Raw genomic sequence first — 27865 nt, forward strand, 5'->3', positions numbered from 1 at the left:
TTGTGGTCAAGGCTTTCTTAACAAGGTGATAATACGAACATGGTATCTGTTATAGGCTATTTAAATTGTAACACCTCCAAATCTTGGTTGTCAAGGTTTTCAACCATCACACGTTTTCATCTGTGAATGCATGACTTCGATAAATAGTGATATTACAGTTTGTTTGGTATTTTTGTGTGCATTTTAACACTGTGTATAACGTGTATTTAAACTCTCTTTTGTAAGGATAACATACAGAACTATCACAATGGAGTTGCATTAAAGGTGTAGTATGTTCTTCACTTTAGTCGTTAAAATCATGTCATGTAAGATTGAATATATATTGAATTGAATATTCATTAATTGGTATCATATTGGCACAAAAACTTCGTTAATTATATTTCTACTGCTAAAACATTTTGGCTGAAGTAAAAGTAGGGTGATGTGTGTCAATATCAAATGAACTCTTATCTAACTTCCTATTTAAGTAATAAAATGTACAGATGTGTTGTTCCATTTCGAAAATGGGCACACAAAAATGCAAATTACATAAACCATGTGAGTTTATTGTCACTGTACATTTAGTGCATTGGGACAACTGACTCACTCCAAACAGCATGTATTTACACATGAATACCATATGCATGAACACAACATAACTCAACACATGAAATGCCCTAGAATACTTTCCAATATGTGTGCCAACCACATAGGGTACTGTTGGTTCTAGCTTTTCATGCCAACATATGAAACATTAGATGAATGTAGTCTACAGTTTGTTTATAGTTGTGCTACATTGTCTTCACAGGTAGGATAATTAAAATTGACCAAACCTTTTTCCTTCTAACTTGATTCATACATCATAACTGCTAGCATATTTCTTTTAAGGGGACCAAACCTCTAGAGTAATCAAATGTCTATGGTGCGTATACCTTCACTGTTTCTTATACACTGCGGACCACAATGGCCTAGGTGGTTTGTCCATGTTTTATGTAAATCTCGTCATCTCAGTGTGCATGGAGATAAGATACTCCACAAATGGAACAGCGAATAAGCAGCTTTCTCCGGAGGAATGTGTTCCCCCAATTGCAGTTCATCTACATTTTTTTAATACGCAGTCAGTGATGTCACTTCATTTCTGTGCCACCAACTCTCTGGGGAACCCCACAGCCCGCTTCCACACCCACGAGTAATTTCAAAATCTGAATTGAGGTATAGACGCACAAACGCACACTATGTGTTCTGTTTCAGCCAAGTTCTAGGCTCGAGCAGGATGTCGTTCCATCATTCTGAGACTCAGAGATGTGTCTTCAAAACACATAATGAGAATCTCTTACACAAAATTAAATAAATATTGACTCTTGTTCTTGCTCTTTTGTGTAATTATCGTACAGTTTTTCATAAAGTAATAAGGTGTTAGTAACATACATTTAGCATAATCAGTGCTCACAGGGCCCTGCAAATACTGCCATTCTTAACTTCTTTCAGGTTGTAGAATACAGAATGAAGAATCACATCAAAGGGCAAAACATGGGCCAAACCAAACTCTCTTACAGTTCTAAATATAGTAACAGCAATGCAATGGAACTCTAGTACATAGCAAAACATACAGTGAAATGATGATGTATTTGAACTGACATTTACTGATGCTTCATAAAACAACACTGTAAAGAAAGTGCTACCAATTATTTGTCAAACAGACAATCGGCCATATTTGCCTTGCATAGCCCAGTGATCACTTTGTTCAAAAACTGTTACAGACACCCATGAAATTGTATTAGCAGTTTAGCTAAACTCTTTGTGCCAAAATCAACTTAACTGACTGCTGTCCCCAAGGTGGAGCCAATGCAGAAATTTAATTGCTCCATTTCTGTTGAGAATTTGATCTTACAAGACAATTAGAATTAATTGGATATATACCACTTTAGCCTCTTAAAATAAATTAAGCATTTTCTCTTTTATTTTTCTACGTTAGTTTGAACAAGGGGTCAATAATTATCTTGAATTGCCCTTCGTAGTAAGAAGAGGTGGGAATAGTGCTAAAACTCACAGCACATTGGAGAGAGGAAAATCCTTTTTTGTGGCTGTCATTTCAAACAGTACAGACCTCAGTCTATCAAGCACATTGGACTTTTTGGAGCCAGAAGGACACAAGCTAAGCATGCGCGTTGAACACATTCTATTGAATTCTTTCATTAATTGTAAGTTATTAGGGTTTGGGAAGTGATCCGAAAGCAGGATTCATGGCAAATCATTGATGTCCTTTTTTGGGACTGGATAGACAACGATACTACTGATTAGATGTGGGCATCCAATAAACCCTAATGCTGATTGGAAAAAAAATATTACCGACAGATATCGTGTGATTATGATAATAATCTGTGAAAGCAGAAAATAACTGACAAATCCTCCCAACTATGAATAAACATGAACAAGTGGCACAATGTGGCTGCTATCATAATACTGTGGAAGGGTTCATCACTAACAACATGCTGTAAAACACTGAATGGGAGTTGTAATTACAATCGTAGGCCAAGTTGCGGTTCGGTGTAGAGGAGAGCCAATATTTTAGTCTATGCAAAGATGAATTTGATCATTGCACCTTCAAGGAGGGAAGCTGGAGTGCATCTTGGGAATGTAAGTCTCTATTGTATTGAGCTTTAATTAGCTACGCATTACATTACTGCAAGTCAGTGGTGGTTTTGGTCTACTCCAGAGAGTAGTCTCTGAGTTGAGGTATATGCTTTGGTTTAGGGTAGCTTAGCTGCCAGCCCTTATATTAGCTTACCTACAATCTCCTTTGGTTGTACAATGGTAAAAACAAAATGGCACATTTGAGCTTCAGAGTTATTGATTTTATATGGTGTTCGCAAATTAGCTCTGCATCCTCATGTTTTTCTTTTCAGGTAAGTAAATTTATTGAACTGTCTTTATCTAAGAATTTTAAAGACAATGAACAAAGGTCATTTCACACGACAACAGGGTGAACATCTTTGGGTTTTACAATATGTTTTACTAGTATTTCTGTGTAGATACAAACACATTACTGTGTAGTTACAGAAATATATAGGATATTCATGTAAACTAACATTACCAAACTTTGTACTATCCACCCATTACTTTTTGATATAAGTCAAAGTTTTGAATAATTTTGTAATGCTACATATCACATATAAAATTACAGAAAAAATTATTGGTGGAAAAAAGTGTATTGAGGTTATGCACCATCTTAGGCTATTTGGTAATTTTAATTGTAATATTCCTGAACATTGAATGTGTCTATGTATGCAGTGTTCTAAAATATCAAAAAAGTTACATCTGCATTATTTACTTATATCTGGGCATTTTGGTCAAATGTGTGTTGCGTTACATTAATGTTACGTTATCGAGTCTTGTTTGAATGACACTATGTTCTGCATACCTTTACTAATTTAGGATTACACCATTTAAATATACACCTTTTTGGGTAAATATGGGAATAATTATTACCACGGTATTTTGACTGCATCTTTGAATATTTTTTGAATATATATTTTTAGTCCATCTTTAGTATTCTAGAGACATACTGTATATTCTCAGAAATGTGCCGAAATCTTCTACATCTGTACTTTAAAATAAGGAATAGATTATGCAGTTTATTAAGTTATTCTTTGCACCACAGTCAGTGTTGAAAATTTCAGTGTTCACAGAGATGTACACATGCACGCACGCATGCACACACAAGCAAACACACACACATACACATACACACACACACACATGCACAAAAAACACCCCCGTACACACACACGCACACAAACGACCCCCTGCACACACACAAACACACACACACACACACACACACACACACACACACACACACACACACACACACACACACACACACACACAGAGCTTAGGTGTTAGTCTCTACAAGCAGTAAAAGACACAACTAGATAAAACACACTACAGTTCTATACTGTACCCATTATTGCCACAATGTTAACCAGAAACCAGATGCTCAGTGCAAAGTCTTTGTTCAATTCTCTACACTTGTGTACCACCATGAAGCACCAGGCTTGACTTAAAACTGTTGAGTTAATGAAGCTACAAGGAGGTAAATGTGTTTGTGTTCAGAATATAACATCCCTATTACAGATGACTCGGTGTTTGATGTTGACGACAAATATAAGAATATGTCTACCAAATCATTCCCACACCCATACAGTGCAATTTGACACAATACAGTACACATATACAGTTTATATATAATACCAGAGGGTGCCTCTAATGCATCACAACTGCGATTAGAAAGTAAGATAATAAAGAAAAAAAACACATGACTGGCCATATAGCCATACAGTTTATCAGAACGAGTATTCACACTTCAGTTTCAAGAAGAAAAGAAAAAGTCACAGAAGCTTCGGGTGATATAGAGTAAAGGGTCTCTATAGCCTATGACAAGACCCAGAGTGCCAATTTCTGTACACAGCATCTTTATATACATGTTGATGTCCTATATCAATCCGAGCGATATTTATTTATATATATGTTCACCCTTAAAATCGGTTTGAATTTTCTGTTTAATTTTCTTTTCTGGTAATCTCTTCACTTTTGCCTCGACAAAAACAACTTCATGCTATTGCTCTCACGTCTTCATGGGGGCTGTCTCTTCACTCATTGGACGACGCGGCTGTCCGTCAGATACATGTCCGAGCATCAAGCCTTGGCCTCGAGCATTTCCAAGAAGAGTTTGTGCATAGGCACTTTTCCCTGCACCTTGATGCTGTAGAAGTGCTGCACAGCTTTGGCGGCGGTTTGCCGGAGCAGGGGCAGGGTCATGAGCAGCTTTCCGGCCCGTCGTGGGTCCTCTGCATGTTGGGAACCCTCCAGGTCCTGCAGGGCCTCATGGAGAGAGTCCTGGAGCCTCTGAACGGCCTCCACATCCTCTATATGCATGGAGTCTGGAGAAGAGGGAGGAACAGAGGGGGCAAGAGAATGAGGGACGGAAAGCAAAATAACCATTTCACATTTGCAATCCATTTAGTAGTGCAGTTGTTGCAATTTGGAAATAGGCGTTTTACATATGTATTTATAATTTTGTATCATAAACAGTTCTAAGTAAGTGACCTTTGTTCGATTATTTTTTCATGCAACACACCGCCAAAGGGTATTCTTATGGGGGTCAAAAAAGTCAAACTGTTTACAGTTCAATGGATTTAAAAACAAAAGTAACCTGAAACTGGAGCTCACCGTTTGGCTATCATTTCTGCCTACTTAAAATTCAACAGCTCACTTTTAGCAAACATCCAATTTTGGAGAGAGCCTTTTTCTTGTTAGTGCTTAATCACTAGCCTTAAATAAATGCCTGCACATGACTTGGGCTCTCTAGAGAGAGAGAGAGAGAGAGAGAGAGAGAGAGAGAGAGAGAGAGAGAGAGAGAGAGAGAGAGAGAGAGAGAGAGAGAGAGAGAGAGAGAGAGAGAGAGAGAGAGCGAGAGAAGAGAAAGGTAAGATCGTATAAAAAATGTGGGTAGGGAAAATAATTATTTCTTTTGTTATCCTGGACCATATAGTGTATGTATTTTCCCGTTAATGAATTCAGATGGCTGCATTACTAGCATATCGTTCAACTGAATGATAGTGGCAGATGGCCTTAATTTCCATAAGAAAGGTCCCCTTATGTATAGGCTCTGAAAATAAAACCAGTAACACGCTCTATAAAACCAGGAAAAGAAGCTCTACACTGTAAGTAGTTTAAACCTAAAATAAAATATGTAATTGTCCACCAAAGGAGATATCAAAATGGACAAACTTATCATCTTCTGTCAATGCACAGTATTTTATTTGGTAACGTCAGCTTTAGTTGTAAAGATGAACAGGCTTTACATTGTGAGCTTTGATGTCCGGTTATGGACAAGGTTGTACACTAGTAGTGAGTATATAAAACAAAACCAATTTGAATGACATGTACCTGACTGTTTTAACTTACAGACATGCATGTTCGATGAATCGAATCTGCTATCAATGGTCTTGCAATTCTCTCAAAAGTCAGTTACATTTTCCTGACTTGGAAGCAATAACATGCGTGTGTTTTTTGTATACCACTTGTGGAAATTTGAGCCAGGAAGAAAATCGAAGTGAAAATAGAACACACACCAAAGTGTACCACACCTGTTTTACACACATGAATAAGTAGTAGTGATACACATGTTTTTTTTTCAGATACATTCATTGAATCTTACTCATAGATCATTATGAGTTAAATATATGAGACCAGTGACAGAAGAAGGAGGCCGCTGTATAAAGAAGAATGGCTCTACCATTTGTTAAGAAATAGTTCCAGTGAGGCACCGTGTAAGAGCGAGTAAATGAGGCAGTAAAAAGGAAAGTACAAGGCTAATTATGTTCCTAACTGACTGATTAAGTCTCTTTTACCAGTTGCCTTCTGTGTAAATTGCGTTTCTATCTTGGGAAATTAAGTAGGCTATGTGGACCGCACATGTGTTTCAGGAGTCTTCATTTGAAGCCTTCATGGTAATGCCGATCTGATCCTACTCTTCAGAGTGTGTGTGTGTGTGCACGTGTGTGTGCATCTCGGTGTTCTCGGGTGCTCTCATGAGTACGCACAGTGGTGTGTGTTTGTTAGGTGTGTGTGTGTGTGTGCGCTCGCATGACAGTGGGTTAGGGGGCGGAATGCGAAACTAACTTTGAAGAAACAATTTCTATGTAATCCGTCAGCAGCCTGGCGTCAATCCTGTCGATACACCGCTAATTACTAAATCAATGAAGCCATGAATTTCCACAGCTGTCACACCCACAGAACCCCAAGAGTCCAATCTCCCTGAGACGGTTCAAATGCAACAAGGTCGACCCCCTTGCCCTCCCGAAAACCTGCCCCTCTCTTCTTTTGCCCCCCCCAGCCTTCTTTCAGCGTCCTCTCTGTCCACCCACCCCTCCACCCCCTCCTGCTCCCGTTGAGGGTTTGTCATCTGTAGACCCAAAGCTCTCTGCTCAGCATTTTTCATTTCTCAGTCAGGCAACGGAAAGGGGAAAAAAGGACTCCAAACAGGCATTGATTAGTAGGGGGGACAGGGCCTGCCTCGTGAAAAGCAAACTGTCGATACGAGTGCCGCATCTTCACATCAGAACAAACGAGGCCCGTCGCTCCCCGACACTCATTCCACTCCACTTAACACATTTTATTGACAGCCCCTGTTTTCCTAATGAAATGCTAAATATATCTCCCTTGGCTGTGGAGCCCTGGCAGCTACTGTCATGGAGATGGAGAGAGAGCGGGAGCAAAGTGACAATTGCACAGACACACGCATGCACACATAAACATACAGGCGCACATGTACACACACACACACGCACACACACACACAGTACACACAAGGCTTGGGTGTTTGTACACAGGTACACACACGGCGTTTACACATACAACACACACACACACTATTGGGGTATTTAATTAAATAGCCATGTTCCTGACCCCTTTGTCCTCTCTTATCACACACCCTTCATTGTGGAGGTGATCGCCGTCCGAGATAGAAAAGCAGCTGACATTTTTTTTGTTTTATTTCTTTGTTTGTTTTAATTACGTGTCAAGTATCTAGATTTACTTGAGATTTTCCATACAGATGTACTTTACTGTCAAGCTCAGGGTTACTGTTCCCGCCATGTATGCCTCATTAATGAACTAATAACAAATAAGATACAAGTATTTATATCCGTTAATACTTCATGAACAGGATGGATATACTTTTGACTATTATAAGGTCGTCATCTCCTGTCATAATTGTCAAAATGCTTAAAAAAAATAAAATGTAAACTAAAAATAGAAAACGATCTCAAGACGTACATGTATTTTGATTGTTAGACTTCAATCAAGAAACAGCGAGCCTTTACCAAGTTCCTAAAAAGCAAAGCATACCCGAGTTGGCGAGGGCGATGGCCTTGAGGGTGACGAACTCCTCCTTCTCCACGCGGAGCTTCTTGTAGCGGCGCACCAGCGGCAGGATGGCCACGTGCAGGTCCAGCAGGGCGGTGAGGCGCGCATGCTCCTCGTCCACCACGTAGTCCTCCGCGTACACCAGCTCGTCCTCGTAGGGCAGCGAGCGGAACACGATGCTCAGCACCAGGATCTCCATCCAGGCGCTCTGGAGTAGACTCATCTGGTCTCCCAGTGAAAGCGTGGAGAAGCCTACAGGGGCGAGAAAATGGATGGTTTGTTACTGGTTGTTTAGATTTTTTGGGGTGGTTTTGGTCATGGTTTGTGTTAGAATAAGCATGTTATTGGTTTATACACCATTTTTTATTGGTGGAATCTTGTGTATCGCCAATTCTGAATACACAATTCATCTATTTGTCATCATTATAACTCTCTCTCAATGGAGGGCTCCTTCCTGCACTCAAACTTCAACACAGTGACCCCACTACCCAGTCAGGTCTGTGGTCTCACTGGCCCATATGGGTTTTAGGGCCGTTCGTGTGTACGTGTGTGTGTATTTATGAATGCCCCCAGAAGAGCCCACTTGAAACGAAGGCCGTCCCCTCCGCAAAGCGGCTTATGGGAAGGACATAAATCAGCAGAGGGTTAAGGCCTTTGAAACGCGACTCCATGCCGCTTTAACCCTCAATCGTCACCGAGGGGCCCCACTCAGCCCTGTTGGCTTTCATTGCCTCGCGGCCCAGAAACAACTACATGAGTACTGACCGAGGCTGCACTCCAGCTACAATAAAACTGAAGTCAAGTGGCTTTTTACCAAATGTCAAAGCCTGTGTCAAAAACAGAAAGGCAGTGCAACACCCAAAGCTGACTTGAACATTCATGTCTTGAACATTAAAATTAAGCAACCTACATCATGCCTTTGATTGCAATAGTGACATTTCCCGGCAACTAAACAAAAGTCACTTGATTAAAACGGAAAGCTAACACACCACAAATAACAAACAAAAACAGTCTCAACTCCATAGCATGCTGTTTTTGTAACCAAGCAATACAACGTATACCTAAAAGCAAACCGCTCCAAATAACAATAGCCTTCCATCTCATTGAGAGTGAAACCCATTAACAACCTTGATTGGAAGCACAAGCAGAGACTATCTCCATCCTCAACATTTCCACCACATCAAACAGACAGGCCACTGAAAGAATCCTGGCCCCCACAATACAGTGCACTTCCTTATGTTGAATAGGGGTTGATTGCACTATTGACCAGGTCCTTGAACCCACCTCTTGCACTATACAAACCTAAAGAGGTGAGATCGGGACCTGGGGGCAGTGTGGCTAGGAAAAGCTCCACCTCAAAGGTTCTTATCAAGCAAGTTGGGGGGGGGGGGAGAGAGAGGGGGGGAAAGAAAGAGAGTGCGGGGGTTCCATTGATTGGTAGATTGTAATCAGCACGCCGAATGTGAGGGCCGAATCGATGAAGGCGCCTGGTCTGACACACGGTACGCTGATGGAGGACGTCCGGAACACATTCAGGAGGAGGTGGCAGAGTTGAGAGGTTTAGAGAGGGGGATGAATATACTGTATCACACAGATTGATCCTTACTTAATGAGAGTTTGATAGGAAAACACATTTTTAGTTTTAATATGTGTATTTTATATATATGTGTATTTATGTATTTCATATTTACAGTGAGAAGGTATCTCGCTATTATTTAGCTACTCTACTTTTACTATACACCTGAACACTTGAATTAACTTCCGGATACGTGAAGTGAATTCAATTGAACTTAAATGCATTTACTGTTGTGGTGTCAATGCTGTAATATAAACAAATACCTACTTTTTCTAAATGTTTCTAAAAGTTTTTTTGTCATTCTGATCAAATATTTATCTTTCTCTCCTGGCTACGATCTTCAGTAAAATAGAGGAATTCCCTAATTCCCTTAAACATAAACTGGAGGATTTGATTGAAGAGGTGGCTCACACATTAGACAGATCATTGAATGTACAAATAATGACCAAACATGAATTATTGCTAAAATTATGTTTGATTCTTTTTCATATTAAGAGTGCTGGAATTCTCAGTGGTGTAAAACAAAGTGTGCTATATATATATTGTTTTTATCATTTTATTCTGTAATAATAACTGACAATGTTTTAAGTTGAATTCGAGATATTCATTAATACCTCCAGAACGTTTAGTATTGAAAAAAAACAAACAAATAAACAAAGTAGCTTCTAATCCAAGTTGATCCAACACTTAATTTTGGGGGGGCCGAGAAAAAACTAGCTCCACAGCCTCCACTCTCTCCTTCTTATCTCTCTGTCTTTGCCGTGTCTACCCCCCTTTTTCCACTCAATTTACTGAAGTGATGGAGTGACTTCCTGGCTCCCCGGGGTCGCTCGCTGCTCCAGGTGCGGCGCTCGGAGGTGGCTGAGTTAAGTGAAGCTCCGAAGGTGGACTCACCCTGATGAAATATCAATATTTCTCCCCACTGATTTACTGCCGTTTGACCAAACATGACACAATATCGAGCAAGTGGCAGCAGAATGTCTATATCTACCCCTGACATTTTCTCTCCCTGACAAAGAGCATCATGGAGGACCTGCAGCCTACTGTAAGTAAGTCAGCACACCAGATATACTGCATAGCAATATTGGCAGATACAATATTCTATTCAAGTAAAAGCAAAGCACCACATTATGGTAATATATTGTTTGCCCCTGACATTACAATACGTTTACTTGCAGCATATGAAATACAAACACGTTTCTGCTGGTTTGATTTGTAGTAGCAAACACGATATATATAAAAAACTAAATTATTTAAAAGTATGAGTGCGTTGTATTTAAATGGCAGGAAAAAATTGCCGAAAAGCATATCATGAGAATTGGCCTGTGTGATACACTCAGTATCACAGTCTGTGACAGACTGGCCGGCAGTGAAGCTTGAAGCTGTCATAGCTCTGGGTCTAAAGCAGACAGCAGTAGTTCACTCTATTCATTTAGTATCATTACAGGCCTCCTAAGGGCCCTAATGGGTCTAATAAAACGACAGAGGTAATAATGAGACTAGAGGGCCCACATGACTGAAGAGAGAGAACAGACAGACAGAAGAAAGAGAAAGAGGAGGGGGGGAGTAGGGAAGGCTGAAGGGATAGATAATTCAAACCGATTATTTGATATCTTGTTAGATCATTTCAAAGTTGCGCTGCAGGTTCATGTTTAAATACACGTCTGAACGTGTGTGTGTGTGTGTGTGTGTATTTGCGGCGAGGGGGTTCAAGTGGGTGCATGTACAAGGCGGGTGCACATGTTGCCATTTCCACTTGCACACGGGCCAACAAGATTTGTGTATGCGTGTACGGGCGTGCGTGTCTGTGTGTAAAAGCAGGAGGCACGCATGCAGCTGCACAAATGAGTGTCCACCTCTGACCCTGTGGCAGGCCAGCAATGATTCCTCTCTCATTTTCATGACAGCGTGTGTATGTGTAGCACCAAATCAATGGCGGGGTGGCAGTGAGTTACAGCACTCCACATGAACAAGCTGACCCGAGGCTTTTGTTAGTCACATGCAGTCATGCCAGCCTCTCAACAGTCAGATACTGAGAACCAGATCATTATCGTGTACCCATTAATTCCATGTAGAAAAAAACGACAGTTATAAACTACAGGTATGAGGCAATGTAAGATAAGACGGTGAGATTTTCTACAATCTAGGACCAACAAAAGGAATGGAAAATGCAATATTTTGCAGTACAGTTTTAATTTATTACAATGGTCAGACATTGCAGTGGGTGCTTGGAATGAGTTCAACATTTTTAGCAACAGAAAAGGGCTGGCAAGGCGTCTAAAAATGGCAACAGAAAGTATAGATTGACCAGCACATCACACACTGCATATTTTCCTCCCGTTTTCATCCAATAGTTTGGGAGTGACGAGGAAGAGCAATGCTGAGAGTACTGCTGTCCCTTCTCATAATGGACCGATCTGCTTTAATGACACTTATTAGCTCATCGTTAAAGTCATTTTGTGCTGTGGGCTATTGAGTGTAATGGGGGGAGAGGACTGTTTAAGTGCAGGGACCCCCTTTTGTCTTAATCGTCACATTGTGACACTTTGCCCCCGTGTCCCCGGTTAAAACGTCCCCAGAGTGTCACATCCCACTTTTAATGGTTCTGTTCTCCGCTCGTCAGGTCTTGTTGGAATCGCTTGTGGTGAAGCGGATGGATTGTTGGGTATACTTCAAGTAGATTATTCAAAATAGAAATCTCTATCCATCCAACTTCCTGTGTGTGATGTGGACTATCAGACTACAGCGGATTGTGGTACCTTTGCTTCATAGTCACATCGTGATAAACTTTACAGCAGGTCCATGTTACTTTGGGTATTTTTCGTTTTTTTACTCAGAAGAGGGAAACTATACAGACAGTGAGATGTATTGCTGTGATATCTAGAAACACAACGTTCTCTCAGGACCTTAACCCTAAAGAGACCAGGAAGCATTAGCTAAGCCACATGTCCTTTATCCTCAAGATCCATGACAAGAAGCAGGTCAGTGTGGGAAATGGGCATTTGGGTCAGTGGTTCTCCCTTTATTTCTCTCTCTCTCGCTTTCTCTCTGTCTCTCTCTCTCTCTTTCTCTGAGAGTAAGTCTGTCCCTGCTGTAAACTCCCTTGGTGCTGATGCAGCAACCCTGCCTCACACGCTCCCAGGGCCCTCGACGGACTAATCTCCTAATCAGACTCCACACCTCCCCTGCGTCCCTGCATCATGAACCCACTGGAGTTAAGCACAGGTCTGGGGTCAGCTCACCCTCACCCACTCTGAACTGTATTAATTAGGGCGTCATGGATAATCTGACCCAGGTTCAACCCTTAGGGGTAACCCTGTGCTCAAGGTAGACCGGAGAGCAAGAGAGCCAGCCACGGATAGGGAATGAAATGCATGCTGGTGGGTATTCCACAGCAGGGATAAAGGGAGAAATAAACAAAATGGTCATATTTACGGGCAATGTACATTAAATTAAATTATATTCTATTCTGTCATTCTTCATCTACCACCACTTGTGTTGAGTGTGCTTTTGGTGTTGAATAAAAAAAAATGGCAGTGTTTTCAGCACCCTAGTAAAATGTCTTTCAAATCAAGGGGTTCTTCTTTCAAAGAGATGAGAGTGTAAGAGATCTAAGCAACTTGCATAACAAGTCCTATTTAAGCAGGAGTCCGTGAAGTAAGTCCATGAGTATTTCCCTAAATAAATCAATTTTACTGCACAAGCCCTGTGTAGTCTTCTTAAGTATGTAAGAGGATTGCCTTTTTTTTTACTCTCTGGATTGAAATGGAATACATTGACATAGGGGTGGCACCCCCTCCTCCACCCCAACCCCAACCCCCCGTCCCACACAGTCAAATCAAAGGTTTCAGCTGCTCTCGATTGATTAGATTTTTTGAATATGGGACTGGTGCTCCCCTAGGTGCAGATGAGTAGCAGATGTTAATTATCCTGTGTGAGTGTGTGAGTGTGCGTGTGTGTAAGTGCGTGTACGTGTGAGTGAGCGTGTTTGCATATGGAGTTTAGAGCAATTTGTGTGTATTTTACAGACAAAAGTGTGTGTGTGTGAGAGAGAGAGAGAGAGAGAGACAGAGAGAGAGAGAGAGAGAGAGAGAGAGAGAGCGAGAGAGAGAGAGAGAGAGAGAGAGAGAGAGAGAGAGAGAGAGAGAGAGAGAGAGGAGACATCCTTCACGGCTGGCTGAATTTAGAGTGGTGTGAATGAACCCTACGGTCACGGTCCTACCTGGGATATGTTTGGCCCAGCCTATTATGACCACCAGTTCGCGGTCAGCCAGGTCACAAAGAGTGGTCAAGGCCTTGATGTCACCGTCAGGCACAGTGGGGTCTGGCATGGCATATATCTTCTCTGGCTCCACCACCAAGAGGTGGGACACAATCTTTGTTACTGAGAGAGAGAGAGAGAGAGAGATAGAGAGAGAGAGAGAGAGAGAGAGAGAGAGAGAGAGTGTTATTTCTCTATTCAGCATGAACTAACCTGAAACATCATGAATGAGCTAAGGGTGTGCACTACCTTTAGAGTCATTAATATGGCTAATAAACAGCATAATCATAATTATATTCAAACTCTGGTAATGGTGTGTATCTTCAATAAAATGACCCAGTTCAAGAGGCAAGACTAATGAACCCATGCAGTTGAGTAACTACATCTACTATTACAAGGCTGCAGAGGCTAACCCAGTGTGTGGTACTCACGTGGCTTCTTGGCTGGAGGGGGGACTGTGAGTCCGAGATAACCTCCATTCTCTGCATCCAATCTCCTCTTGTACTTCTGACGCCCCCCCCTTACCCGGTCCAGACGCACACCTGTGAACAAACACATCAAATCAACACTTAAAACACCAAAGCTTAGGTGTAAGGGAGTTTCATTTCGTGTTGTACATTTTATTTCACAATTTAGTGCAATATAGATGAACTATATCATATATTCATGTCATCTTCCGGTTTGCGATAAGAAAGACAGGACAGTCGTCGCCAAACCGTGTAGTACCACTAAGACACACAATACCAGCTGTGTAGGTTACACACATCTTCAACATAAAAATGCAGGTATGCTAACTAGACATCATATCCACACTTGACTGACACATTGAGATGTCTTGTGTCGAGGTAAAGTTAGACTTGTTCGAGGCCTTCAAAGAAACACCTTATAATGCTCTATCTATCCCTAACTGACTTCACTAAGCCAAGGGAGAGAGCCTTTGATGCAGTAAGCAAAGAGCTTCCATTGAGTTGCATCAGCGATTGACTGACAGTGCATGATAATCCCATTCATTTAACTGCTCATTGGCTGCTTCTCTTCCATCAACTAGATTGGACATTATAATTTAGAAGCTCGACAACTGACTGGCATGGATATTTCAGATTAATTTAATGTAACATGAGAATATAAAAATAGAGAGTATAACATAATAAAATTCATTAAAATACATCGTAATGTGGGTTCAAACAGTTTCTTTTTTTCAATTTAATAGGTTTACAACTTGGATGATTTTTGTTCTGCTGTAGGTATTACAATAAGAAGAATTAATTTAATGTGTTCCATCATTTCTGAGGACTCATAGTCCTTTACTCTCCAAAGGGAGCTTGTATCGTATTCACAGCCAGGGAGAGCAAACAAACTCCTTTTCTTTTTTTACCACCGCCATGTGGAATAGCGTTGTGAGATTTCCAGTGACTCGTACAAATTCCTTTGATTCCCCTGGAAACAAAGGAATCCGATTAGGATGGTCTTTCAATTTCCTGACACCGACTATCCACTAACCTAATTACCCACAATGCCCAAAGGGAGCATGTTCTTCCCAGCAAACACAGTGAGATCATTTTATGCCTGGCAGATTGGAGCTAAATCGAGAGCCCTCGCCTAACAGAGCCTTTCCATTTGTACGACTCAAGTAATCAATAAGGATTGTAAATAGACTTATCCTTCTGTTTGAAGGAAGGATGTGTTTTTTAATTAATCTGACTGTGATGCCTGAGTTTTAAGCAAACGGGAACTTTCCACACTGTTTGCCCCATTAGTCTTTGTGGGAAATCCGTTTAATTTAGAAAGCCTATAGTAGAATAGTATCTTGAGACATTTACTTTGTTAAATGACTGTGTAGGTATTTACCTGAGACCTTAATGTCAAAAGACGGCATCCAGACACCAAAGGCGTCAAATTAATACATTTCATTGGAAAGATATAGTAAACCGTGAGCCCATATTTCCCCAACCTAAGATACTTGTAATGTTGCAATGTCAATTGTTACTGCGATGCTGACAACACACACATGCATGCGCACGCGCACAAACACGCATGCACACAGCTGCCCCTTTGTGGGCCCAGGGTCATGTGACTGCGTGGAACAACAAGCAACCGAACAGCCGTAATCGGAATTCCAAGATCTGCGGGGGCCTGTTTGAACTGGAACATCCAACTGGCCCATAATTAATAGATGCTGACAGGAATTAAGAGCTTGGTGCTAACCAGTTTCATTTTACAGGCCTGCAGCACCAGTGACACAAGAGGCGAGGGAGGCAGAAAAAAAAACGGAGAGGAGCCGGGCGAGACAGAAACCGAAGTAAGAGAGAAGGAAGGATGAGGAGGAAAAACGAGACAGACAGAGAGAGAGAGACGGCAAGAACAACGGAAGGGAATCCTTTTGCCTGAAGCTGCTCGTTCTGCCCTCATCCTTCTCTCCCACTCTCCCTTCCCTTCCGCCCTCCTCCCTCCCCCCTCCTCCCTCCTCCTCATCCCCGTCTGCTTTCCCGTCATCCCGTGAAGGGTGGCAAAGTGCCGCCTTTCCCCATTCGTCCTCAGGGTGTCCGGGTCCAACCACTGGCGGCTTCGCTCGGCCGCATGTGATCCGATCCGATATACTGGGAATCCGACCACAACAAGACAGCTGGACGAGGCCTCGCCGAGGGGGTCTACGGGACGCTGACATCCCGGCACATTCCACACCTCGGACAGTTGCCTCATGCCTCCGACCGTGTATTGTGGTCGGAGGGAACTGATGTCCTCGGTTCACTCCAGGGTGGGGGGGGAGTGGGGGGGGGGGGGAGTATGAAAGAGAGGGATGGGGGGCAGACATAGGGATGAGCTCAGCTAGATCTATGCACATTATACACATGACTGTGTTTTACTGCCGGCTATGAGAGGCAGTCTGGGACGTGGCGTACTTGGGTGACGGTCCCATCATTGGTGTGTGAGTGTGTGCGTGTCTGTGTGTGCGTGTGTGTGGGCGGGGGTTGCAGGACAGGGGATGAAAGCAGGGATGTTTGCACTGGACTCAGTGCAATCTTTAGGGTCACCTCACCCCTGGCTTCCCTTTCATTCAATAACAATATCGACCCCGGACTACCTTGAAGTGCCTTCCTTGCAAAGCGCCTGTTTTGCTTTGTATCACCACCAGGATGTGTGTGTGTCCTCTGTGTGTGTGTATGTGTGTGTGTGTGTGCGTTTGGAAGGACACTATTTTCAGACCCTCACCTGTCAGGGGTGCTTCTTTCTAGAGAATGTGTCAGAATGGGCGGGATGGCTAACAGTGCCAAAGGGAGATTAGGAGGACCCTATTTTAGCTGGGAAAAAATCAGGGACGCACCCCCCCCCCCCCTCCCCTTTCAAGGCAAACAGGTCCCCGCCTCCCCCCCAGCACTTCTAAGTGCCTGCCCTGCCAGACTACAGATCACTGTAAGCATGTGACAGCGTGTGTTTAATCGCGGGGGGCTAGGGGTGTGAAGAGTGGAAAGGAGGACTGCAAGGTACTGTAGCAAGATGGCCGCCCACCTGCTTCCCCCCTGAAGGACCGGCAAGAGACAAAGACCGAGCTGTTTCTCCCGCTGGTCAGCGACACCCCATCTTCAAATGTTTTACAGGTTGTTGTTTTTTCCCTTCGCAATTTGGAGCCTCTGTGTCTTGTGTATTACAAGGGTTGTTGAACCACAACCGCGTTGGTAAGCGGAAGCATCTGCATAGCAGGAGATGACTGGGTCGATTCGGGCTCTCTGGTGTATTCGTGCGGCGAGCGCTAGATGTGTGGTGTGTGTGCTTGTGGGTGTGAGCTGAAAGCTTGTTCCTTGTCACTCTTCAGATGTGATATACACATGGGTGTGTGTGTGAACATGTATCCGTGTGTGTGTGTGGGGGGGGGGGGGTGAAGGGAGTGTAAGGGGTCAACACCTCATCTAATCCCCCCCTCCCCCCCTTCTGAGGAACACGTGTTGGCGTCCGTGTCTGATCTATCACCTGTCAGACAGTGAGGACAGGCCAAACCGGGCTCTCAGGGTGGGCCTGGGGGCCATGTGGTTGGTCAACGCCTCTAAAGGCACACAAGGTTGTATGCATGTGTTGACTGATAGGCAGAAACTGTGAGAGACAAGACGACCCAAGTGCCAACAGTTTGTATGTCCACAACACAGCTTGGCATCTTGGGGTGTGCCACTGTGAACGAGATGAACTGAATGCATGCTAATCCTAGACGAGCACCATGTGTATATCACATAAAAACATGTCAAATAATATAGTACCCACTATTGGCACTATGTCTCAGGTCATAAAGAAATGCATGCTACGTGTTATTTTTATTTTGATGATGTAATCTCGTCATATTGATTCCGTTCTGAACCAAGTGTATTGATCGAGAGGCAGCCCGCACGCCCCTGACATTTGGGTATTGCCTTACTAATCTTTGGCCATGTGGCAGGAGAAAATCAGACCTGCGATGCTAATCAGCTAACAACGTCCTCTCAGGAAAGACCGCTGCTGAGGCGTTTCTGTGGTTGGCGAGAGGGGAATGGAAGTAATCCAAGGTGCCAAAATAGTCTGGCGGTGTACGCTCATCCATAACATTACAACAGTGTTGGAAAATCTGCACCAGTGGCCTTCAAGCACTATCTACAATGTTAGCAAGCTAATTAGCGACAGCTAACTTCCTTAGGAAAAATGTGGAGGGAATATATGACCCAATCTGCAGAGACTGCTGTGCATATTTAACAGCTTAATTATTATCATCTCTAGAACTGAAAAGAAAAACTAAAACAAGTGGATTACAGTTATCAAGCTATTATAATGTTATGCTAATGGATCAGTTTAGCTAATTTGATGCAACACTTGAAGTGGCATTCAAAGTTGTAAAATTAATACAGTACCATTTTTTTTTCTTTTAATTGAAAGATTCTACAACGAATTGTGATTAGACAGTGAATGACAGCGGAACCTTCCAGCAGGCCTTTCTGATAGGAGTTCCAGCTACTGGCACAGAGAGCTGGCAGGGGTGAGCAGCACCATACCTCCTTCAAGTTATTATTATGGCATGATGTTTCCACTGGCCTGGTGACCTTTTACCAGAGTGAGCCTTAGCGTGAGGGGCCAGTGAGCACGGCCTGCCCTTACCAAGTCCTCTCAGAGCCACACAGGAGAAACCTGATTTTGAAAAATAAATTTGTAATCCGCAATGTCTACCGCCAGCCTCATTGATTTCCCCCTCACGCAACAACACACACACAAAGGCACACACACTAGCACAAAAAGACGACCCAAGCCGCACGCACGCACGCACACACACACATACTTCCTGACCTTGCATTAAGGAGACCGGAGACGCCGTTCTCACCGCCGCTGTCAATTGCTTATTTACCGATTTTGATTACGTTTGATCACAATCCTGGAGGATCGGTGCGAGGGGTGAGAATGGGGGTGGGGGGGGGGGATATGTGTGTATGTCGGAGGGCCCCAAATGGAGGTCACCACCACCCCCTTCCATGCTCTACTTGCCTCCACTTCTCTCGACATTCAAACCTGCCAGGAGGGTTCCCAGAATGCTTTGCTGGCGCCACCTTTGAGGGTCGACAAGGGTGGACAGTGGCTAGCGGTTAGCTCAAGGGGGTGGTGCCACCAACACTAGACAGACCCCAGCAGCTGGTGCTTTATAAATCAGGACCCCATGCTTAGAGGGGCTTATATAAGCTCCTGGTGGAAATATTAAATACATTTAGAAACATTGATATCTGCTCTCATAAGTTCTCTCAGCACCTCGCAGGGGCGCATGGTATTTCACGCGATACTATGTCAGACATACAGGAGCGGGGACTTGTGTTGGGTATAGGGGGTGGAGGAAACCTCACTGAGCATGGCGCAATTCTTTGGGAAAATTCATGGTATTTTCAGGGTTTAATTGATCTCTTGCTCTTGAAATATAATATAACATCTAGAATGTGGATATATTCAGAGACCAATATAGGTTACAACTTCTAACTACGCTTTCTTAACCATATTCTGTTGCCATTACAACTTGCCATTCATCTCAAGTCTTACATTTCTCCATACATGCCACCTGCAGATATCGTCCACAACCCCATTATTCCTTTTTTCCATGACCGCACCACGCATCCTGCTCGACAGTGATCTCGTTACAGGAACTAGGGCAAATCCGGATCCCATACAGCCACTGTGATCAACCCCCCCCCCCCCCCCCCCCATCTCCCCGGGCCCCCATGTCTGCGAGGGGGCCACAACACGCTTCGCGATTAAATGTCATCTTTCCTTTTAATTGAATGCCGTCATTTTCAGAGAATCGCCTGCCACCGTACGGTGCTCAGCAGCGGAAGGGAGGGGATGGGGGGGAGGGGGGGACACGGAGTCAAATTCTCTTTGCACTCCAATTGTACGCATCAACGGCTTAGCGTCGCCTGCCATGGACAATACACGGCAATTCTTCTCCTAAGCATGCGCTAATAGTTTGAGCTTTATTTCTGAGGCAACCTTGTTTATTTTGGCTGGGGGACAAGGCTGCGGGATGAGATGTTGGGTGTAGGATGGAGACATCAGACTGGGGATGAGGCGAGAGAGTGGATATCGGAGAAGTTGGTTTTATAAATAGGATGGTTACGACAGGACAATAGCAGACGTTGGTCCTATTTTCTGTTGACACACACACGGCAATGCTGTTAAAGATGAGTTATATTTGTGGAGGTCTATCAAGAACTTGACACACAATCCTACCCCACAAACTGGCCCTGCGGTTAACTGTGCGAGTCAATGAGATAATTTGTGTGGAAAGTGTTCACAGTGTTTCGAACATGTAGAAATGTCTACACGTGTCTGTTAAGAGATTTCAGCTTCTTTTTTTTCCCTTCAATGACCCTTAAAATAATGACCCTTCCCAAGGCCCAGTTATCATAAATTATTCCTTGTCAAATTATAAAATAGCTATTTAAATATTTTAAAATGTGTACGGATGTCGAAATGACAGCACCTGTACCCATAGATTGTTGAGTTGTATATATATAAATGTAAGGGTTTATATACATCAAAGGCAAACCGTTTCAGCGAGCCAGAGAAAGGAATCTACCTGATCCACCAAACTAGATTTCCCCAATGAATGACCCAACCCCCCCCCCCCCCACCTACCCCCCCCCCCCACCAAGGGAGAAACATAACACACACAGGAAGGGAGTTGGGATGTTCGGAAAGCATTTAGCGGATCAATACGCTGGGAGGGAGAACGGGAGGGAGGGACGGAGGGAACAGCGCGAGCGATAGAGGGAGAGAGAGAGACACAGAACCCAGAGGAGTGAAGTCTCGGGGGAGCGGCACTGTGCTTTTCAAGAGTACTGTTACACTTCTTCTAGCTCAGCCAGACGGGCCGCTAGGATCGACCCACTCAGCACATTTCCTGTCCCTGGCCGGGCCGCGTTCTGTCTCTGAGAGCCTGCAGACGAACCCAGGGAGGAGGTAAACACTGTGGATGATGTCACTACAGTGTTTCCCTCTCTCCGGCTGCTGACAACTGTCCCACCTCCTCACTGGCCATCGTCTAGCCTCCCCACAATTATGTGTATATTGTCCCGTGACAACGTCACAGGGAAGGCACCAAAAAGTCTAAGGGCTTCGAAAGGCAGATCGACTTCCTCGACCTGCTGCTTCTCAAAAGATTGTTGGAGTGATAACACCATGGTCTAATCGCCGCAATCTATCGTCGCGGTCTGTCCATGTCCTCCCAGCCACGCTGCACAGATCTACGGACACTGGAGGAGAAAAAAGGGATTATGGACGGAGAGATGACGGTGTTGGAGACTCACCCTCTTTCAGCATGCCCACTTTGAGGCACTTCATGAAGCGACAGGCCTGGCACGACTTGCGTCTCCTCTTGGTGATCTCACACTCGTTGGTGGCCGGACAGCTGTACTCGATATTTCCTGCAGAGGACGAGCAAAGGCCAGATGAAAAAAGTTCAAATGTCATGGAGGCAATCATTCGTACTCAATCGATGTTATAAGGGACAACAAAAGTTCTTTTTTTTTTGTGTGTGCGGGAAAAAGGAACACACGCGCATCCCTGCGAGCGTGGATGTCCGCATGCACATATTCACTCGGCCAAGTGCGCATAAACACAGAGGCGCGCGCGCACGTACAAACACACACACGCACACTGTCCCAAGGTGATCTCGGGTGACATTCCTGAAGGAGGGTATAGCGGCATTTTGATGGGACACGTTGAAAGCACGTCCCTGCCCCCTGCATCCCACTCCCACTCCAATCCTCCGATAAATTAGCTTCATTAATGCAGAGCGTCCTCTCAGCTAGCTTCCCCACAACCTCTCCCAACCCCTCCTTCGCATCCTAAAGGACGACGGGTAAGCCCCCCCCCACCCCCCCCACCCCCCTCCCATCAGCGGAAGACAGTTAGAAGACGGACACACAACTGAGCACTCTGCATAATGTTCTCCAACTAAACCAGGCCCTGTTGTAATGGTGCCAATCTTTATGCCCTGTATCATGTAGCGAAAGACTCGATGCATTATTCAACTCTGTCTCGGCACATCTTGGCTCACAATGGAAGAACAAAACAAAAAAAACATTCCGTTGCAACATAATCATACTGTCCAAAAAACAGGCAGAAACGCAGACATATCCGCTTCGCTGTAACAAAAGGATGAGTCTTTTATTGCACTCCCTTCGACTTCCCAGCAAAAAGGGCTTGTTTTGGATACTAACTGTGCTTCTGAAAAAGTTGACATGACCTCCGAGAATCAATGACAAATCCGCAAAGTCCACATCCTTTGATTGAGCATGTAAGTGATTTCCCCAAACACCAAGTATATATTAAAGGTTCCTAAAAAAAGCTAACCAGGTGCCGTTTACTGTATATCTGCCAGTGCCTCCCAGTTGGTCAAGGAGAAGGTGCCAACATTTGTCAGGATCCCTGGCATCAAGGGTGGCATTGAGGTCACATGCACAGCATGGGGGCTGTGGCTTCACGCCAGCTGGTTGGCAGAGATTGCTGACAGAGTTTGGGGTGGGTAAAGTCATTTAGAGAGGTCTAAGCCAAGGGAGTTTTACATGAGTCAAAAACACTGTTGGAGTTAATCAGGGCATCTAGAGAACAAAAGGGTTTTTCTAAACCTCTTTTTCTCTCTCACATGGTTGGCAACAAATATATTCTGAAAATTGAATGCAAATACATTAATAATAATTAAAAATATATATATATGTGTATAAATGTATATAAGTGTGTGTGAACTAGTTTCACCATTTTGTTAATCAGTCATTTCATATGAAAGACATAAGACAAGAAACAATTACACAATTAGAGATGGTCTGCCAAACACTAAGAAAACAGAAATACACACACCTGATAAGAATTTCAAACCAGTCCTGTATTGTCAAATGTATTTCTTAAAAGGTTTACGCTCGCAGCATCCTTAATCAATCCTTGATCACCTCCTCTTCTTCCCTCATAGGACGTCTCGCCCCCCCCCCCCCCACCCAACCTCCTACCTTTTGTCAACCTCTTTTATTTTCCCTGGAAATGTTGATATATTATTATGCTATGCTATTATCCATTACCCATCCCATCACCACCCTCCCCAAAGCACCCCCCCCCCCATCTCGTCTCTAGCTGGACCTCTCCTTGTCCCCCTCCATTGCGAGGTCGGGACCCGCGGTTCCTGATTACCATTCCATTAAAGGGCCTTTTCCCTCCGATGAGTGCCCCCTCGTTCCCCCTCTCCTCTGATTTAGAGGAGTTCTCTGTGTCTCATTCCTATCCCCTTCCTTGTTATTGCCCCCACCTCCCCACTCCACTCCACACCAACGCCACGTGCCTGAGCTCCTAATTGGCCTCGGTCTCCTTTCCCAGAGGGGCGAGCCACCCCCCCCCTTTCCACCTCCCCCAACCCCCCCCCCCTTTCCACCTCCCCCAACCCCCCCCCCCCCCCCCCCCGCCGCCGCCGCTGACTTTCTCCCAATGAAAAGCCTGGTTCTTAATTACAGTCGCCCCTTCAACGCTGATCGTTATTGACTGAAAAGTCCCGGCGCTCGGGACGAATGACGGACAGATTAGGTCCATTAGGGGTGGTCCGTCCTCCAGGCAGGAGAAGAAGAATGGAAGGGGGGGGGATTTGTGGACGGATAACGCAAAGCCTCGGACGAGGGGCGCTCGCGGCCTATTGCTATGGCGGCCCCTATCGACTTCTTTTTTTAGTTCCCGTTTTTTTTGCCTTTGCGATACTGTGTGTGTAGGGCTCGGGGAAGATGTATGCAATGTACACACGCCAAACATCTAGATTGCATTTGTAGTGTCTGGAGCGTTGAAAAGACTATGGATACCTCAACTTCATTATCCTTAATTTCAATAAAGATGTACGATGTCAAGTATCTGATGATGCCATTCACATCAGGTCATTCTTAAACTCCAAAATAAGGTACAGTACAAATCTGTAGAAAGGTCTGATGCTCCAGTTTTTGTCAAAAATGCTGCAGATAAGCACATTTATTCTGGATATTATGTCGGTGTGACAGATTAGTTTGGAACATTACACACATGGCAAAAGGGATGCCAACGGGGCAACTCACACGCAAACACAGCAAACAAACATGCTACCCAATCAGATTTCGAGTCCCTGCCTTAATGCCCTCAGTAGACAATAATAATCACCATGGTATTAGTGCCCAGGTTATGGGGGTCAGATGGCTGAGCGGTTAAGGAATCGGGCTATTAATCAGAAGGTTGCCGGTTCGATTTCAGGCCGTGCAAATGACGTTGTGTCCTTGGGCAAGGCACTTCACCCTACTTGCCTTGGGGGGAATGTCCCTGTACTTAATGTAAGTCGCTCTGGATAAGAGTGTCTGCTAAATGACTAAATGTAAATGTATGGGACAGGTATCAACACATGGTCACACAAAGAGTTGTGTCCTGATCACATTCACAATTATATCCTGCTGATCATATCCCTCCAAACCAGTGTTTGGGTAAATTGAGTTTTGAGTTTGAATTTAATCCTTGAAATTAATTAATAGAAATGTTGTTTGGGTCAGCTTGCTAATAGGAGGATTTTAATGAAAATTGCCTACTTTTTTTTCTACTATCTGAAGTGGCTTGACTAAATGTTGACTCATGTCACCCTAGACTTGAAAACACACAAAAGAACTGCTGACTAGATATAAATATTGAGTGTCGGGCAAGCTGGTGAACTATTGAAAGGTCAAACAAAGAAAGGGAGGTGACAACTACCTTGTATCGTCCTCTTGAAAAACGCTTTGCAGGCCTCGCAGGAAGCCACCCCGTAGTGGTACCCTGAGGCGATGTCACCGCATACGAGACAAAGCCTCTTGGGGATGGCGTTGAGCATGTACTCGCACTTGATGGGCGAGTCGTCGGCGACGCCGCCCGAGCACTCGTCGTAGCGCCTGAGGCAGGCTCCGCCCCCTCCCAGCATTCCCGGGTTGAACATGGGCGGCGAGTCGAGGGCGTGCGAGCGTCCGTTGGGGCCGTTGATGTAGCCGCCGCTGGCGTCGGAGTTGCCGCTGGGGCTGTGGTGGCTGACGGTGTCGACGAGAGAGGAGGAGGGACTGGACGGTTCGGTTTTGATGTAGGAGCCACAGCTGGAGGACAGGTGGCGGTCCTCTGAGGGCATTCTGGTCAGCAACCTGTCGAACACAGGACAAAGACACAGACAGCGTCACTCTCGGTATCGTTATGAAAAAAAAAACCTGTGAGCGAGCATGTCCCTTTATGACCCTTTTTGGACACTTCCGGAACAAAAATACATAATTTCTCTCATCGGATGAAGGAAGAGCGCCTTCGTTGGCGCATGTGAATATCAGACAAACGTTCGAAACAGAAGACATGTGTTGGTTTAGATGGTGAACTAAACGGGCCGCGACACAAGATTTGACCCAAGAATGAGAGAGCGACAAATGAAAGAAACCTGTTAATGGATAAAGAAGTGTCTCTTTCAGTAAGATCATGGGTTCTACGTGAGCAGATCGATGGTCATGGTTCACCAGTGGTTGGTGCTAGGTTACCACAGAGAAGAGTGAGAAGTTCAGGGACTGGATGGGGGGGGGGGAGCATGTCCCAACCTGACTAATGAACACTGTGGTCTTATCAATGATGCACCTAAGACTCCAGCAAAAGGCTTAAATATAGCTTAAAGACGTCACCCACTATCTGTGCGTGCGTGTGTGTATATATAGATATACGATGTGAGGTCATCAGGTCCAGACGATATCTGCTAGGGTAGATAGCCAACCCCCCCCCCCTCCCCCCCCCCCCCCCAGGGCACAGATCAGATCTATCGACCCAAGCTCTCCTTCCTTCCTGTTTCAGATGGGGCATGAATAAATACCCCCCTATCCTGCCCCCCCCCCCCCCCCCCTCCTACAGTCCAGACATTTCTTATGCATTTTTAATCAGATCGGACTGTTAACACAGTTTTAGACAAAGATACACTACATTTTGGTGGGCTTGATTCAAAGACCGTGTTTAATGAAGACTCAAAAGGCTCCAGGTGAATCCAGTTGGTAATCCACTCACACCGAGCAAATTGTGAAGGCATGTTTTGTCTACTGGAGGGAGTCAGGAGAGTGCGGGCAATCTAATGGTTAATACATCATTCTGGATTCCTCTGCAGCCCAATGGAGGGATTCCCTATAGAATTGTACATTGTGGCATATGTAAAAAGTAGTTCATTCCTCACTTAGCGCAAAGTAACACTTGGGAGATGTTTTTTTGTTACATTTAATGGAAATTTCTAATGGTCCCCTTTAAATCTGTTGGAATGAAATAATGGCACGACCAATTCTTTCCAGACAGAAATAGCTTCTGCTTTACTTTCATAATTTGGTCCACCCCCACCCTCCCACCCCAACTACGTCCTCCTCCCACCAAGTGGTACAGTGTGTCCTGGGCGCAGGTTTTTGTGATGCTCGGTTTTTACCGCCCCTGTTCTCCCCCCACTCCCCCTTTATCCCGGTATTCAATGGAAGCGTGTTTGCTCCTCCGCGCAGAAAACAGGCACAAGCGAAGCGGGCAGGAGACGTGAAGGTCACCTGGCTTTCGCCGTTTACGCCCTTCCATTGAGGTCCGGTTCCGAGCGTACCTGGGCGGAGCACCGCGTGGCCGAGCGGGGCTTTGTCCGCCACTGTGAAGGACGGGGGGGTTGAAACGTGTCACACTACCCTTTCCAACAGAAAAACCCACCAGAATGACAATTAAAAAAAATAAAAATAACAGGGACACAGGGACAGGGACATCGAAAATGTCAAAACCCACGGTATCAGTGACTGCGCTACAATGCAGGTGAACTGTGCCGGTGTGCAAAAAACAGGCCTCAATGTTTACAATGAAACTGTTTCAGTCTTTAGTTTAGTTTGCCAACCAGATGTGTGTGTGCATACAGTATTTGAGAGACAGAGGGTGTGTGTCTGTGTTGGTATGTGTGTGAGTGTGTGCTTGCGTGTAGGCTCACCCTGGCAGCGTTGAATATCCCCCTTGCATAAATTCAGAATCTCTCTCTCTCTAAACCATGAAATGTACTTTCCAGACTGAGTATTTAAGAGTGAGCACAGCAAAAGTCTAAAAATGACTTATAATCTCGAAAAGAAGAAAAAAAACTTGAACGCAGATTTGAACATGGAGCGCCATGACACATGAAGGGTTAAAATCAGCCCCCTAGCCCCCATCTTGGTTCCCCAATATATTTATCCACGGAGGGGAAATGTTATTGTTAAGGGTTAAGCTTGTAGTGCGGAACAAGGCGTAAATCAGGACGGCAAACACACGCTTGAACATGAAGTACAGGGGGACAGAGGCAAGGAACCATGCATGAAATTAGTTCATTAATCTTTCTATGATAGGCTGTCCTTGTTTGGGGCAAACTCTATCAGCTTTAAAACTGGCGACCCTTTTCGTTCTGACACAAGAGATTGTAATGTTCATCAGGCGCATGGCTGACTGGAACAGGATAGAACTGTGGAAGGGGAGGGAATAAGGCTATGTTTCTCTTTGGATGGCACTGGGTAGAGGTAGCAACACAGTGATATGACAAAGACAATGACATCCTGTATCTGAAGCTGCACACTATGCAGAGATACTTGTACAGGCTCCTAGCAATA

General features: G+C 44.4%; 1 protein-coding gene across 1 annotated transcript in view; it reads right to left on the minus strand.

Annotated features, from left to right (window-relative positions):
- Positions 1 to 543: 543 nt before the first annotated feature.
- Positions 544 to 27865, minus strand: part of LOC134025123 (steroid hormone receptor ERR2-like) — a 34398-nt gene continuing 7076 nt past the window's right edge. The window contains exons 2-7 of the mRNA XM_062467996.1: positions 24981 to 25396; positions 21548 to 21664; positions 14180 to 14290; positions 13710 to 13871; positions 7894 to 8163; positions 544 to 4922 (exon numbers count right to left, since the gene is read on the minus strand). Coding sequence (XP_062323980.1) covers positions 4678 to 4922; positions 7894 to 8163; positions 13710 to 13871; positions 14180 to 14290; positions 21548 to 21664; positions 24981 to 25396 — 1321 coding nt within the window. The 3' untranslated portion in view covers positions 544 to 4677. The remainder of the gene's footprint in view (positions 4923 to 7893; positions 8164 to 13709; positions 13872 to 14179; positions 14291 to 21547; positions 21665 to 24980; positions 25397 to 27865) is intronic.

Source organism: Osmerus eperlanus, chromosome 8 (assembly GCF_963692335.1).
Source record: "Osmerus eperlanus chromosome 8, fOsmEpe2.1, whole genome shotgun sequence".
Lineage (NCBI taxonomy): Eukaryota > Metazoa > Chordata > Actinopteri > Osmeriformes > Osmeridae > Osmerus > Osmerus eperlanus.